General features: G+C 38.8%; 2 protein-coding genes across 5 annotated transcripts; one reads left to right on the forward strand and one right to left on the reverse strand.

The window, feature by feature from the left end:
• The first annotated feature begins 171 nt into the window (after positions 1–171).
• On the forward strand, positions 172–10630 carry Rab3-gap (Rab3 GTPase activating protein). Of its 4 annotated transcripts, none has more exons than XM_071781497.1 (19): positions 172–563; positions 629–743; positions 1263–1344; positions 1404–1532; positions 1617–1818; positions 1905–2232; positions 2477–2908; positions 3042–3412; positions 3532–3948; positions 4047–4250; positions 4334–4736; positions 4839–4933; positions 5035–5295; positions 5391–5564; positions 5684–5865; positions 5959–6180; positions 6282–6566; positions 6805–6957; positions 7038–10630. In XM_071781497.1, exons 1-19 carry the CDS (start codon positions 479–481, stop codon positions 7188–7190), a joined length of 4293 nt encoding a protein of 1430 aa, XP_071637598.1. In that variant the 5' UTR covers positions 172–478; the 3' UTR covers positions 7191–10630. The 4 variants fall into 4 exon arrangements, with proteins under 4 accessions (XP_071637598.1, XP_071637597.1, XP_071637599.1 ...); XM_071781496.1 differs by having other exon boundaries at positions 173–563; positions 6276–6566; XM_071781498.1 differs by having other exon boundaries at positions 174–563; positions 629–739; positions 1415–1532; positions 6276–6566.
• On the reverse strand, positions 7976–11340 carry LOC139814966 (acylphosphatase-2). Its single transcript, XM_071781514.1, has 3 exons — positions 11012–11340; positions 10147–10273; positions 7976–8169 (listed from the first exon to the last, which is right to left on the reverse strand). The coding sequence occupies exons 1-3, from the start codon at positions 11082–11084 to the stop codon at positions 8055–8057; spliced, it is 315 nt and encodes a 104-aa protein (XP_071637615.1). The 5' UTR covers positions 11085–11340; the 3' UTR covers positions 7976–8054.
• Between the last annotated feature and the right edge of the window lie 163 nt (positions 11341–11503).

The following is an 11503-nucleotide window of genomic DNA, read 5'->3' on the forward strand; positions in this document are numbered from 1 at the left end:
TTAAAACACCTATTGTATAGATGGGCACTTTTAGTTTGCAAGGTGAATTCATTTCTATTGGTCAATCCTGCCAAGTCGGTTATAATTGGTGAACGTGGCCTTTACAGTAGTTTCGCCGGGGGGGCGCCACCGAATTTTCTCGTCGCCACGTGTACATTCAGCTTAAAGAAATGTCTTGTAAACGAGGATGTCAGATGTGTTGTCAACAGTTGTCAATCGTCTGTCGCTAATTAATATCGAATAATTTTTATGATTTTAGAACAGAAAGCAAGTAAAATATACGTTATGGGACAATCAAAAAATTATAAATTATAAGTGTTAATTTCTATTGAATAAGAACGTGCTGTGTGTATGTATTATATACAACAACAGACCATATATATTTGTCATATATTTAAATATCGTGGTAAAAGAATCAAGTAAATACGAAGAATAAGTTTACGGAAGTGTTACCATTGTACATAACCATCAAAGCGTAATGTCCTGTCAAATTAAAGGAATAGCAAACATACCAGACGTGGATAATGTTAAAAAATTGCTTTATTGCGATACTGTTGGCAAATGTGAGTTCTCTATTTGATATGCCGAGTATAGTATGCACTTTGATATATCAGTACATTTCTTTCAGTCGAGTATATACCGAGCGATGAATTACCTCTTCAAGACTGTGTTATATCGCTATCGTCGGTTGGGGATGTACTTACGATGGCTTGGAATACAAGGATGATTATATTTGTTTGTAGGTACAAATCTTGTATAATATCATTTACGCATTGTCATAAAAAGAACTCGTGTCGTGTAGCAGGACGTCCAAAGACGTCTTAATGACGTTTCATTGATGTTGGAGACGTCATTTGACGTCACTTTGCTACCTGGGAAATATATATACATATATATATTATGGATCAAAAAGTATTTGCATATCCAGTTTTCTTACAATACCTTACGTCGAAGGAATACGTACAAGTTGTATTCACAAGTATCTCGCGATACCTACAGCATATATATTTATATATTACAAGTTACTTGTGGATACACGTCATACGTACGTCGTATTCCTTCAAATAAAGTTCGTGGAAGACAACTGTGAATGTGCAAATACTTTTTTGAATATTTGCACATGTATGTATATTTTTTTTCCAATGACAAATAACACAAGTATAATCCAAGTTGATGAGAGGGCTTGATTTATATACACACACACACACATACACATGCATGGTTGAAAATTTTTAAATATTTTTTTTTATATTTATTAATAGCGAGATGGGATTCGCAAGAATTAGGCGAGGTAAAATACAAGTTCCGTGTAACGTGGCACGGAGAAGTGACGAAAGAGCAAAAGTACGTAACATTGTTAACGTATACTAGAAAAATATTTTTTAAATTAACGTATAACGAAGGCTGTTTTCAGTGAATGGGTAACATCGGTGATCTGCTTACCTTTGATATCTTTAGGAAAGGCTGCCGGTCCAGATTGGACCTGTATAGCTGTTGGATATAATACAGGATTCGTTAGATTCTACACGGAAGTAAGAGAGTATTACGTTCTTCTTTTACTATTGTCGTATTCCGTTTCGTCGATTCATTTTACGTCGTTATTCTGTTTTTATCAGACGGGTGCGTTGCTCTTTGGGGAGCAAATCCATAATGAGTCGATTTTAGGAATAAAGTGTCAATCGTTTTGCTTACCCAAACACGCTGGTGATGCCGGCTCTAGCGAAGAAGTTTATATTTTATACAACAGTGGTGTTTGTATATTACAAGGATTTCCGTTATTTTCAACTTTACGTGCCTGTAGAAATCATTTGGCTAAAGGTATATCGTTGTTCACTGCTCCCCGTGTCTTTCGTTTAAGATTTCACGTATATCTTTTTATTTTTCTATTTTTTTTTTTTTTACAGTTCAAGCGAATTGCAATGATATACCACCAGTTACAACGTTGTCATACAAAAGATGGACGTTCAAAAATCAAGACCGTACAAACGATTTAGAAGTGATTGGTACAACGTCGATAAATAGCTTTGACCATTTAATGACAGCTTCGATATGCGGTGGATATAATGCAACGTACAGATCGAGTGCGCCGCAACACACGTTAGTCATTGCGACCGGAAAACGACCATTTGTAGGATTCCATTATGCACTGGAAGGTGGTAACGCACCGGTGCTGTCGGATGTCGCTATCGCTATGGCGAGCAAATTGGCTAACGCTATTGGTACCGCTGTACCGTAAGTGATGTTGTTTTTAGTCAATTTTTATATATACGGGTCGTCTTTTGCGTACCTCTTGAAATATTTCTTAGCCAATAAAATTTATGATCTGTACAGCATCCATACGGATTTTTTTATTGGCTAAAAAGCTCTCGAACGTGCATATTTAAACGACCTTGTGCACTAGTGCAAGCGTCTGATTTACTATTACCGACAACGTTCTAAAGAATTACGTTAATCAGATAACGTGATTTTTCCTCAGGTGGTTTCGTGGAACGTCCAAGAATGCAGCACCCGAAGCATCGAAAGGTCGTAGCCATGAATCCATAGAGACAATGACGTGTCGATTTGGTTTAAGCGATATTATGAGAGAAGGTGCGTGCATCGTTTGTTGCCCGAACAAGATGTTTTCGGTAATATCGGACGCTATGGGTAGAGTAATTCTCGTAAATAATAAAAAGGGTATAGCTCTAAGGATGTGGAAAGGATATCGCGACGCTCAGTGTGGTTGGATTGAAGTCGCTGAGGAGAGAGATCGTGGAACACGCAAGAATATTGATAAATCTGGACGTAAAGCTTTCTTGCGCACCGCTCTATTTTTAGTTATTTACGCACCAAAGAAAGGTGTGATAGATATTTGGAGTATACAGCAAGGTCCAAAGATCACTACGTTTACCGCTAGCAAAAATGGACGGTAAGTCGGCCGATCTCGCGCTCTCTATCCACTGCTTCTATGTCATCCTTCCGTTTCGTCCTCCACACTTTCCGTCTCGCGTCTCTCTCGTGTGAACGTATACTCGTCTGATGTACTAACTTGTCTCTTGCAGATTACTGTACATTAATTATGGTTTTCTTGGCGCGAATGACAGTGCCGTTTTATCGAAGAATAAAGCGCAATATTCTTGTGTATTTATCGACCCGCTTGGAGGATTAAAAGAGATTCGTGTTCCATTTCACTTTGCGCTTAATAGCAAAAACGGAAAACGGGCACGCGACATACATCTACTTAGGAAACTGCGAACATTTCTGAGGGAAGAGGATTTTAATGAGGCGAGATTAGTTTCCAAAGTTGCCGATACTTGTCTGAGTTTGGAAACGAATGAAATTCGGGTACAGACGATAGAGGTTTTAATGAACAGCAAGCATATCTTACCAGACGCTTTGCTCGCTGCGACGGATTGTTTTACAGTAAAACGAGGTACACCGCTTTCCACACAAAAATGTTCTGCGCTATAATGTAGTCGTGCAAAATAGTATTACAAATATATATATATATAAGGATGCACACAATACGAATGTCGTGTTAATATCTTACAGAAGAGGAAGAAAAAGAAAAAGAGGAGAAAGGCGTGGAAGAAGAAGAAGAAGACGTGGAGCCTACCGCCAAGATGCTTTGTCACGTGACACGGCAGTTGCAACGAATAATTACATTTTATAAATATGTCGAGTCTCAACTTGACGTACCATCCGAGTGCGATATTGCAACAGTAGGTGACGCAACGAATGCTAAAAATTTATCTTTGACTTTATTAACTTCGGAACGAGAAGTAAATCGTGTTACCAAATTGGCTAAAATGTTGAGCAACTTCAGAGGTGGTGACGTTTCGGCGGAAACTAGAGTGAAATTTAAGGATGAAAATGCGTTCTTTGATTTTCTATCGTGCTTCGACGTGGGAACATCGAGATTGATTGGGTTACGAAAAGATGTTAAGGAGGATACGTTACACGAGATTTGTAAGTATATATATATACTTTTTAATAGTTGATACATGCCATATCATGAGATTGTATATCGTATATCCTTATAAAATGCGATTTATCGCAACTTTTAGCACGATTGATATACCAAAGATGGATGTATTCCGACGACGATATGACGGTGAAATGGCAGCAAGCGGCTAAAGACAGTAACATTCAACCGTTCATCGTCATGCGACTGGCACTAATGTATTGGACGCGCAAGGAAGAAGCCAAGTTTTCGGAACGTGAATTAAAACGCTTTACGCAGCTGCTGCGTGTCATTTGTTTGTTAACCGGTAAATTTTGCTTTTAAGTATCAGGTATCCGTACGTAGTCCCCCGCCACGTTTGATTCATTGAATTTAATTGAAATCAAACAGATGTGGAAGAAATATGTGTCGAATATAACGAGGTTTCTTCATGGTGGAAAAACGTACGCGCTATCCTGACGGAATCTACGAAACCTTTCAACGCGTTTACCGCTGCGTTGGCGTGTAGGGCGACCGCTATGACTCTAGAGAAGTATAAGGAAAGATTGCAAAGTCAGAAACTTGCAAAGTTAGGAAATAATAATGGAAACGAAGAGGAAAAAAACATAAAAAATGGGAACAATGTAACCAAAATAGATGTATCGGAGAATAGTAAGCCGAATGACGTCACGACACCAGACGATGAAACGTACAGTTCGATTAGCGAATGGGAAAATGTCAGTAACGATACCTGTCAATTCGCCGTGTTAATCGGGAATCTTGAGGATATCGCTATTTTGAATGCTGTTGTTGGGTACGTATCGCTATATAGGATGTTGTAGGATGCATGTCGTGATACACGTCGTGATTTTTGCTACCGTGATAATGACAAGCCTGATTCTCTAACTCACTCTAGTCAGCGAGTTGTACCAGATGAGACGACACGATTCTTTGCTCTGCCATTCGCGCGAAACGACATTTCTTTAGCATCGATTCTCTCTAGAGGAAGAGGTACGTATTTAAACTCGCGGGGCTCATCCCCTTCGGCGTCTCGGTTTGGCACACTCTATACGCTCCTCTATGTTTTCTTCGCTCTTGTTCGCGCGAGTCAGGTTCGGTGTCTGAACTGGTTGCAAAGTGGCTCGCGACAACGGGTGTCGATCCAGCGCGGTTAATCGACACGACCGACGTGGAATTCGATCAGTTGATGCACGTGTCAATGGTGGAGTCTACACACGTGACCGCTGACGATACGCTGAATGAAGCGACTGCTGTCCAAGTACCTCGACACGAACGAACGAAACTTTTATCTTTATCGGTAGAACGCGGAGACGAGGCGAAAGTTGATGCGACTGCGGAAGCGTGCGTTTTAGGCAAGACATTTATTGAAGAAACAACGATCCTTTAAAACTTTTAACCATGTACGTTTTGTCGTACGTTAATCATCTCTTTCTCGTTTCTTCTCTAGACAATATGGCCCTACTCAAACGCCACTTTCCGTACAGTTTAACGAGCAGCGTTCTATTAGCCAATTTATGCTGGGAGTTTGCCATGTCCTGGGATAAAGATGTCACTCAGTTGGATTCGCTCGCAGCTGCCTTGACCGTTTTACGACAAATACCCATGAAGAATATGAAGCATGGTAAAAATGCACTTCTCTACCATTGCTTTTCAACTCTAGAGCAGCAGACTGCTCTAGACTCTCGAAGTATGTTACGTCGTCGTGTAGCGTATTTATTTACGTTTATGCTTCGTCGACAGGCGTCTGCTGTCTGTTGTGGACGCTTCACATAAAGAGAAGGATGGAAGCGACGGCAAAGTTGATGAACAAACTCGGAAAGTTACCAAAGGAGAGATTATGTATGCAAGACATCGGTTTATCTGACATTCAAGTGACTACGTTTTTACAACACTGCGTTACTTTCTTGGATATATTTATCGATGTATGTACGCAAGACGGATACAGAAAATTACGTATCGTAAATTATTTAAATTTCAACTTTAGTAGTATACGAGTTGATTTACGCTACGTGTAGGCCGAGATACTCGAACGAGGAGATGATGCGGTAATAAAGTCGGAAGAATTGTGGGACGGACACGTCGGTGGACCACAACCGTTTGCCGCGCTGGCTGTCTCCCAAACTCCAGCGTGGTACGACTTGATTTTGTTACACGTGCAAGTGGCTAATGTCCTCTACATGATGGCATGTCTCAACTTGAAAATGTTGAAACCATTAAATAACTTGTTCGAATCCGTGGTAAGTCACACACATAACAAAATACGCGTGATAACGTACGTGTATATACACGTTCGTGTACATCCAACAACATTGACTCCGTACTCACCGCACAGGTACAGCCCTATCTCTTTCAAGACATAACGGACAAAGCGATGCTCACGTGGTACCGAGACGACAAGAGGGATAATATACGTACAGAATTTTTGTGTAGAGTAATTACAGCGTCAATGGACGTTATTCATCGGGAGACTACTGACGGTGTGACGGTTAGTTCGACACATGCTATCTCGTGGATGAGCAAGTGTCAAACGTTAGCGTCTATCTGGAAAATTAATAATGACGAGTTGAGGATACACCAAGCCTGTCAGCTGTACATAAACGGTTTCGATCGTTTGGCAGAAGAGGTGGATATGTATAACAAATTCATTTATTCACTTCACTTTTGTGCGCTTGCATGCGTGTATGTTAGGGCGAGCGCACGTGCGGTATATACACACACACACACACACACGCACGCGCACGCGCACACACAACGCATACGATACAGATGCTTACACGTACGCCATGTACTACATAATACGTCTACATAATACGTCTATACTTACATCTATTATATATAATAATATATATGTATACTGTTAGGTAACTACAGCGGTAACCGATATCGAACGTTTGGCTGCAAACTTATTGCCTATAGCTGGAAGAAGAATGATGGCATATCTCTCAAAAACACCTAATCTTCTGGAAGAAATGTCACGAATGAGTCCAGCACTTACAAGATACTTGGAAAGTCTGGTGAGTATAGGATGCAACGTTCTTATACATATTTATCAAATTTTTTGAGGGATCGTTCCTGACCGTTCACGTTTTCCCAGAACATGCCTGAAATAGTCTGTACAAACTGTTCGAATGCTGACACTGTGGAATTGATTCGACGAGTATCTGTGCATTTATCTAAAATTCACAGTGATTATCATATTATACTGTTAATGTTAGACGCAACATTTATTTATGAAGATAACAACTAACCATGGATTTTGTTAACTATGTCCCGTGATATTATCAAGTGAAAAGCTGAGAGTAAAAGAATTTTATTATGGAGCCGTACAACGTGTATATTAAATACAACGAAACGAGAACAGGCATAAAGCCAATAAATTGTCTGCTTCTATCAATGGAAAGACATGATATTTGTGCGTAATAATACCGAAAGAAGTTAGTGGTAATCAAGTTGCAAAGTGGTATGCAAAGAATAAATACGACGTGTTACATATTGTTTGGTGTATTACGGACAATTTAATTATTTAATTTTTCCGGAATTACGAGCGCGATCTCGATACAATGTTCCGATACCTATAAGCTCTCTGTTTCAAGGGGAGCGCGTGCGTATCTGTACACGTAATATTTTACGTTCTGGCATGCTATTATATCACAGGACATTAATTGAACTCACGTTCCAAAGTGCACGTATAATTTATCTGGCATCCTTACACTTATACAAAGAGAATCTGTATGGAGTCATTGAGTTAAAATTATAAACATTCCACGTACCACGCTGTAATCGAATGTAACATTTCTGTGGAATATACCTATATCCTTATGAGTAATCACCTTTTAAAAGTTTTTATAAGGGATCTATAATTTATTAAAAATACTAATCAAATATATCTCACCCGAATCGTACGTAAACTGTCGAGGTAAATTAAGATACTGATACGTATTTTATAAAATTGTCGCACAACTGTTCCGGATGTTGTGGAATTTTTTAACGTGTTCTATGCTATATACATGCAAATCAACTAGTTTGCATTAATATTAGAGTTTAATACAGCATTGAACATACACATTCAATTGTGTGTGTGTGTGTGTGTATGTGTGCGCGCGCGCTATACTCAGAAACGAATCACAAAACCTTGATATTGCTGCTTTGTAACAGTTTCCCAATTTGTAAACTCGCAATGATGTATCTCACTACCTGGACTGCCCACTGATGTTAACCACTGTGCCCTGGAAATTAGATTTATTACACGTTACATATTAAAGCTATTATAAATGTTGTTTTGCTGATAGTATATAACGTGCCATCGATAAATGATCGCTGCTGAGTCTTTTCGGTTTTTTTTTTAAGGGGCTTCCCTAGTGTGACAGGGGCTAAAAATGAATGATTTTTAAAAGGAAAACGACAAAGCCACGTGACGAACAACTTTTCCCACATATTTTACTATATTTCAAGAGTGCGTACAAATTTTTTCATAATTTTTTATCTGTTATTAAAGCCCGTGCCAGCCATTTTTTTGGAGCGCCGCGAAAAAACGGTGACCACGATTGCAGCCGTTGTAGTTGACTGAAACAAAAAAGCAAAGGGATTCTTAATCTACTTGAGTGTGTGGCTATCGTCTGAAGCAGAATCATGAAAAAATATTGAAAATTTAAAAAATTATAGCGATTATAATTATTTTCGTCTTTTTTAGCAGACGTTTTTTAGCTATAATTTTTTAAATTTTCAATATTTCTTCATAATTCTGCTTCAGACGATAGCCACACACTCAAGTAGATTAAGAATCCTTTTGCTTTTTTGTTTCAGTCAACTACAACGGCTGCACGCGCGTGGTCACCGTTTTTCCGCGGCGCTCCAAAAAAATTGCTGGCACGGGCTTTAATAACAGATATAAAATTTTGAAAAAATTTGTACGCACTCTTGAAATATAGTAAAATATGTGGGAAAAGTTGTTCGTCACGTGGCTTTGTCGTTTTCCTTTTAAAAATCATTCATTTTTAGGCCCTGTCACACTAGGAAAGCCCCTTAAAAAGACTGAAAGCACGTGTCATTTTTCACAATGTCAAACACAGATATGCTTTTGTATAGATGCACGTGGCAGACGAAAAATTAAGCGATGGTCAATTTCAAGTTTAAGAAGGCCATACGAGTATTTGATGTGTTGCCAATTACGTTGTCGACATCGTTATTTGTTGTTACCGAACAACGTCGTTGACCAAGTGTGCGTTCTGTATACGAATGCATTTGCCACTAATGCTTCACATACTTAGAAATTATAATTAGCGATTAATTAGACCGAATGCAGATATATTAACGCAAAGCTGTCGAAATGAACTTTTTGTAATTGAGTGATTACATATTATAAATAGCGTGTAATTAATGATACATTTCACAGAGAGAGAAAGAGGGAGGGGGGCATGTTATTTTAATGACAGTTCTATCTTACATACAGCGTTGAATTCTTTACTATATAATACCGTTATAACATATTAGACTAGCAGTTGAACTGCTTTGAATCCAAGCATCATATCTATGAAGTAATAATTTCAACGCATAACCATGCATTCACGTGAACGCGAACGTGAAAGAAATAAATTGGCATTTTCCTAGTTTGATCTGACTCACATTTCACATTTCGTGTATAATTCATTCAAGTACTTTTTTCTACATTTCTCTTCAATGACTCGGTCGTTCTCCTTTCAAGGGCAAATGCATATTCCATTTCGCTTTCTTTCTATCGAAACTGTGTGTGTGTGTGTGTGTGTGTGTGTGTGTGTGTGTGTGTGTGTGTTTTATTCATATTAAACTTGGAGATTTAGGTCACGTAGCTTTTCCACTATCTCGAGATCTTTTAGGAAACTTGAAATCATCTCTCGTGTAAGATGGCCTGTACTCTTCCAATGTCGATAGCCGCGCCAGGACGTAGATGTGACAATCGCGACAAAGGAAAGAGATAATACGTCCCTGCGTCATTATTTCATTAAGTCGTTGTTAAAGTCAGTTTTCAACATATCACTTGTTACATATGGCACGTGTTAGTCAAGGCCACGTACCACGATCGAGGAACCGCATGAGTACGCAAACGCTGTCGGTACAAGTAATAATAATAAGTAACGTAATAAATTGGATGGCCTTTTTTCTAGCTAAATAGTCCGGCTATTCCAGATCGATAGATTTGAACCAGATTCAATTTCAAAAAGACTTACATCTGATCGACAAGCGCTCGAGGTCCTTGCATCTTTCCGAGAATCGTGCCAGTCTTACTATTTTTCACCCAACCACAGATTTCCAATTGCAGACATATATCCCTCACGTATTTTGGAAAATATACACCTGCACGTTCGTTGAAGAATTTTATTATTTCTGCTAACAACGAGCTAAATAGATGCCAAATTCTTACATAAAAAGAGTACATATATGCTATTGTCATTTATGCAGTCGACACAAGTATCGAACGTCGGACACGCGTATACATATGTAAGACGCGTAAGACTGATGATATTACTGACGTCCGCGTCGGTTCAAATGCAACAAATGCCAAAGGTATACCCTTCTAATCGAACGCAGAGATTTGCAGCTATATAAAATACATTAAATGATTAAGGCCAATAAACGAGCAAAAATAGTTGTTAGGCTAAAAATAACTTAAAAAATGTATTATTTTAATATAATAATATATACAAAAATAAATTGGTACGAGCGTGATTATTCATTTACTTATTTATATAAAATAATTATATCTACCATAAATAATTAACCCTGTTGTATATAAGATTATGCGTGTTTTGAGTAGAGACAAAATATAAAAAGTATACGAGAGTTTGCTAGATTTAATATCAAAAAAACAAAACTCAACGATCGTATTGCAGGGGAACTTTGAAATCGAGAAAATCTAACGTGTGAACATGTGCGACGGCGCCGCCGTAAGAAAAGAAACGATATTCACATATATTCACAATCTGTATACGTGACAGTTTAAAATCGTATTCAGTGCTCGCGTTCGTATATATATATATATAATTTACCTCCTACCCTACCCGTGAACAATACATATAATTCGACAGTACTCACCCTGTACTTTTCCAAAAACCTCGAATTCGACGGACACCAAAGGTTCTTGACAGAGGGGATCATCTGCCGCCATCCTATTCCGCCAGAGATTAAATGAGACGGAAAAGTTTGCGTCGATATATTCGTCTTGTCCGAGAGACAGTTTTATGAGTACAAGCAGATCGGAAGTATATGGAATGCGCACAAAGTGAGTCACGTACGGATGAGTCCGGTTGCGGATGAGAGCGATCGCATACTCGTACTCGTTTTCGTTCTCGTTCTCGTTCTCGTTCTCGTTCTAGAGATGCTTCACCTTTCGCCACGACTCACCTTGCTGGCTGATGCTGATTCTTGTTGCGCGCCGCACCTAATAGATCCCCAAATAGATCACCCCACCACATTGACATTGATTTAAGCGCACGCGATCGGGAATCGATCGACGGTCTAATCTTTTTGAATATAGTTCTCTATAGTTAGTCAAACGCGAAAAGAAACCAGAAATATTTTTTCGCT

This window comes from Temnothorax longispinosus, chromosome 6 (assembly GCF_030848805.1).
Source record: "Temnothorax longispinosus isolate EJ_2023e chromosome 6, Tlon_JGU_v1, whole genome shotgun sequence".
NCBI lineage: Eukaryota > Metazoa > Arthropoda > Insecta > Hymenoptera > Formicidae > Temnothorax > Temnothorax longispinosus.

Bases quoted from the DNA above. Each gene is read 5' to 3' on its own strand.
- Rab3-gap (XM_071781496.1), top strand. From the start codon at position 479: ATGTCCTGTCAAATTAAAGGAATAGCAAACATACCAGACGTGGATAAT. The intron at 564-628 runs GTGAGTTCTCTA...CATTTCTTTCAG, and splicing joins TTGCGATACTGTTGGCAAAT to TCGAGTATATACCGAGCGAT. The intron at 1,819-1,904 runs GTATATCGTTGT...TTTTTTTTACAG, and splicing joins TAGAAATCATTTGGCTAAAG to TTCAAGCGAATTGCAATGAT.
- LOC139814966 (XM_071781514.1), bottom strand. From the start codon at position 11,084: ATGGCGGCAGATGATCCCCTCTGTCAAGAACCTTTGGTGTCCGTCGAA. The intron at 10,274-11,011 runs GTGAGTACTGTC...ACGAACGTGCAG, and splicing joins GGTTTTTGGAAAAGTACAGG to GTGTATATTTTCCAAAATAC. The intron at 8,170-10,146 runs GTAAGTCTTTTT...TCTAATTTCCAG, and splicing joins CGAGCGCTTGTCGATCAGAT to GGCACAGTGGTTAACATCAG.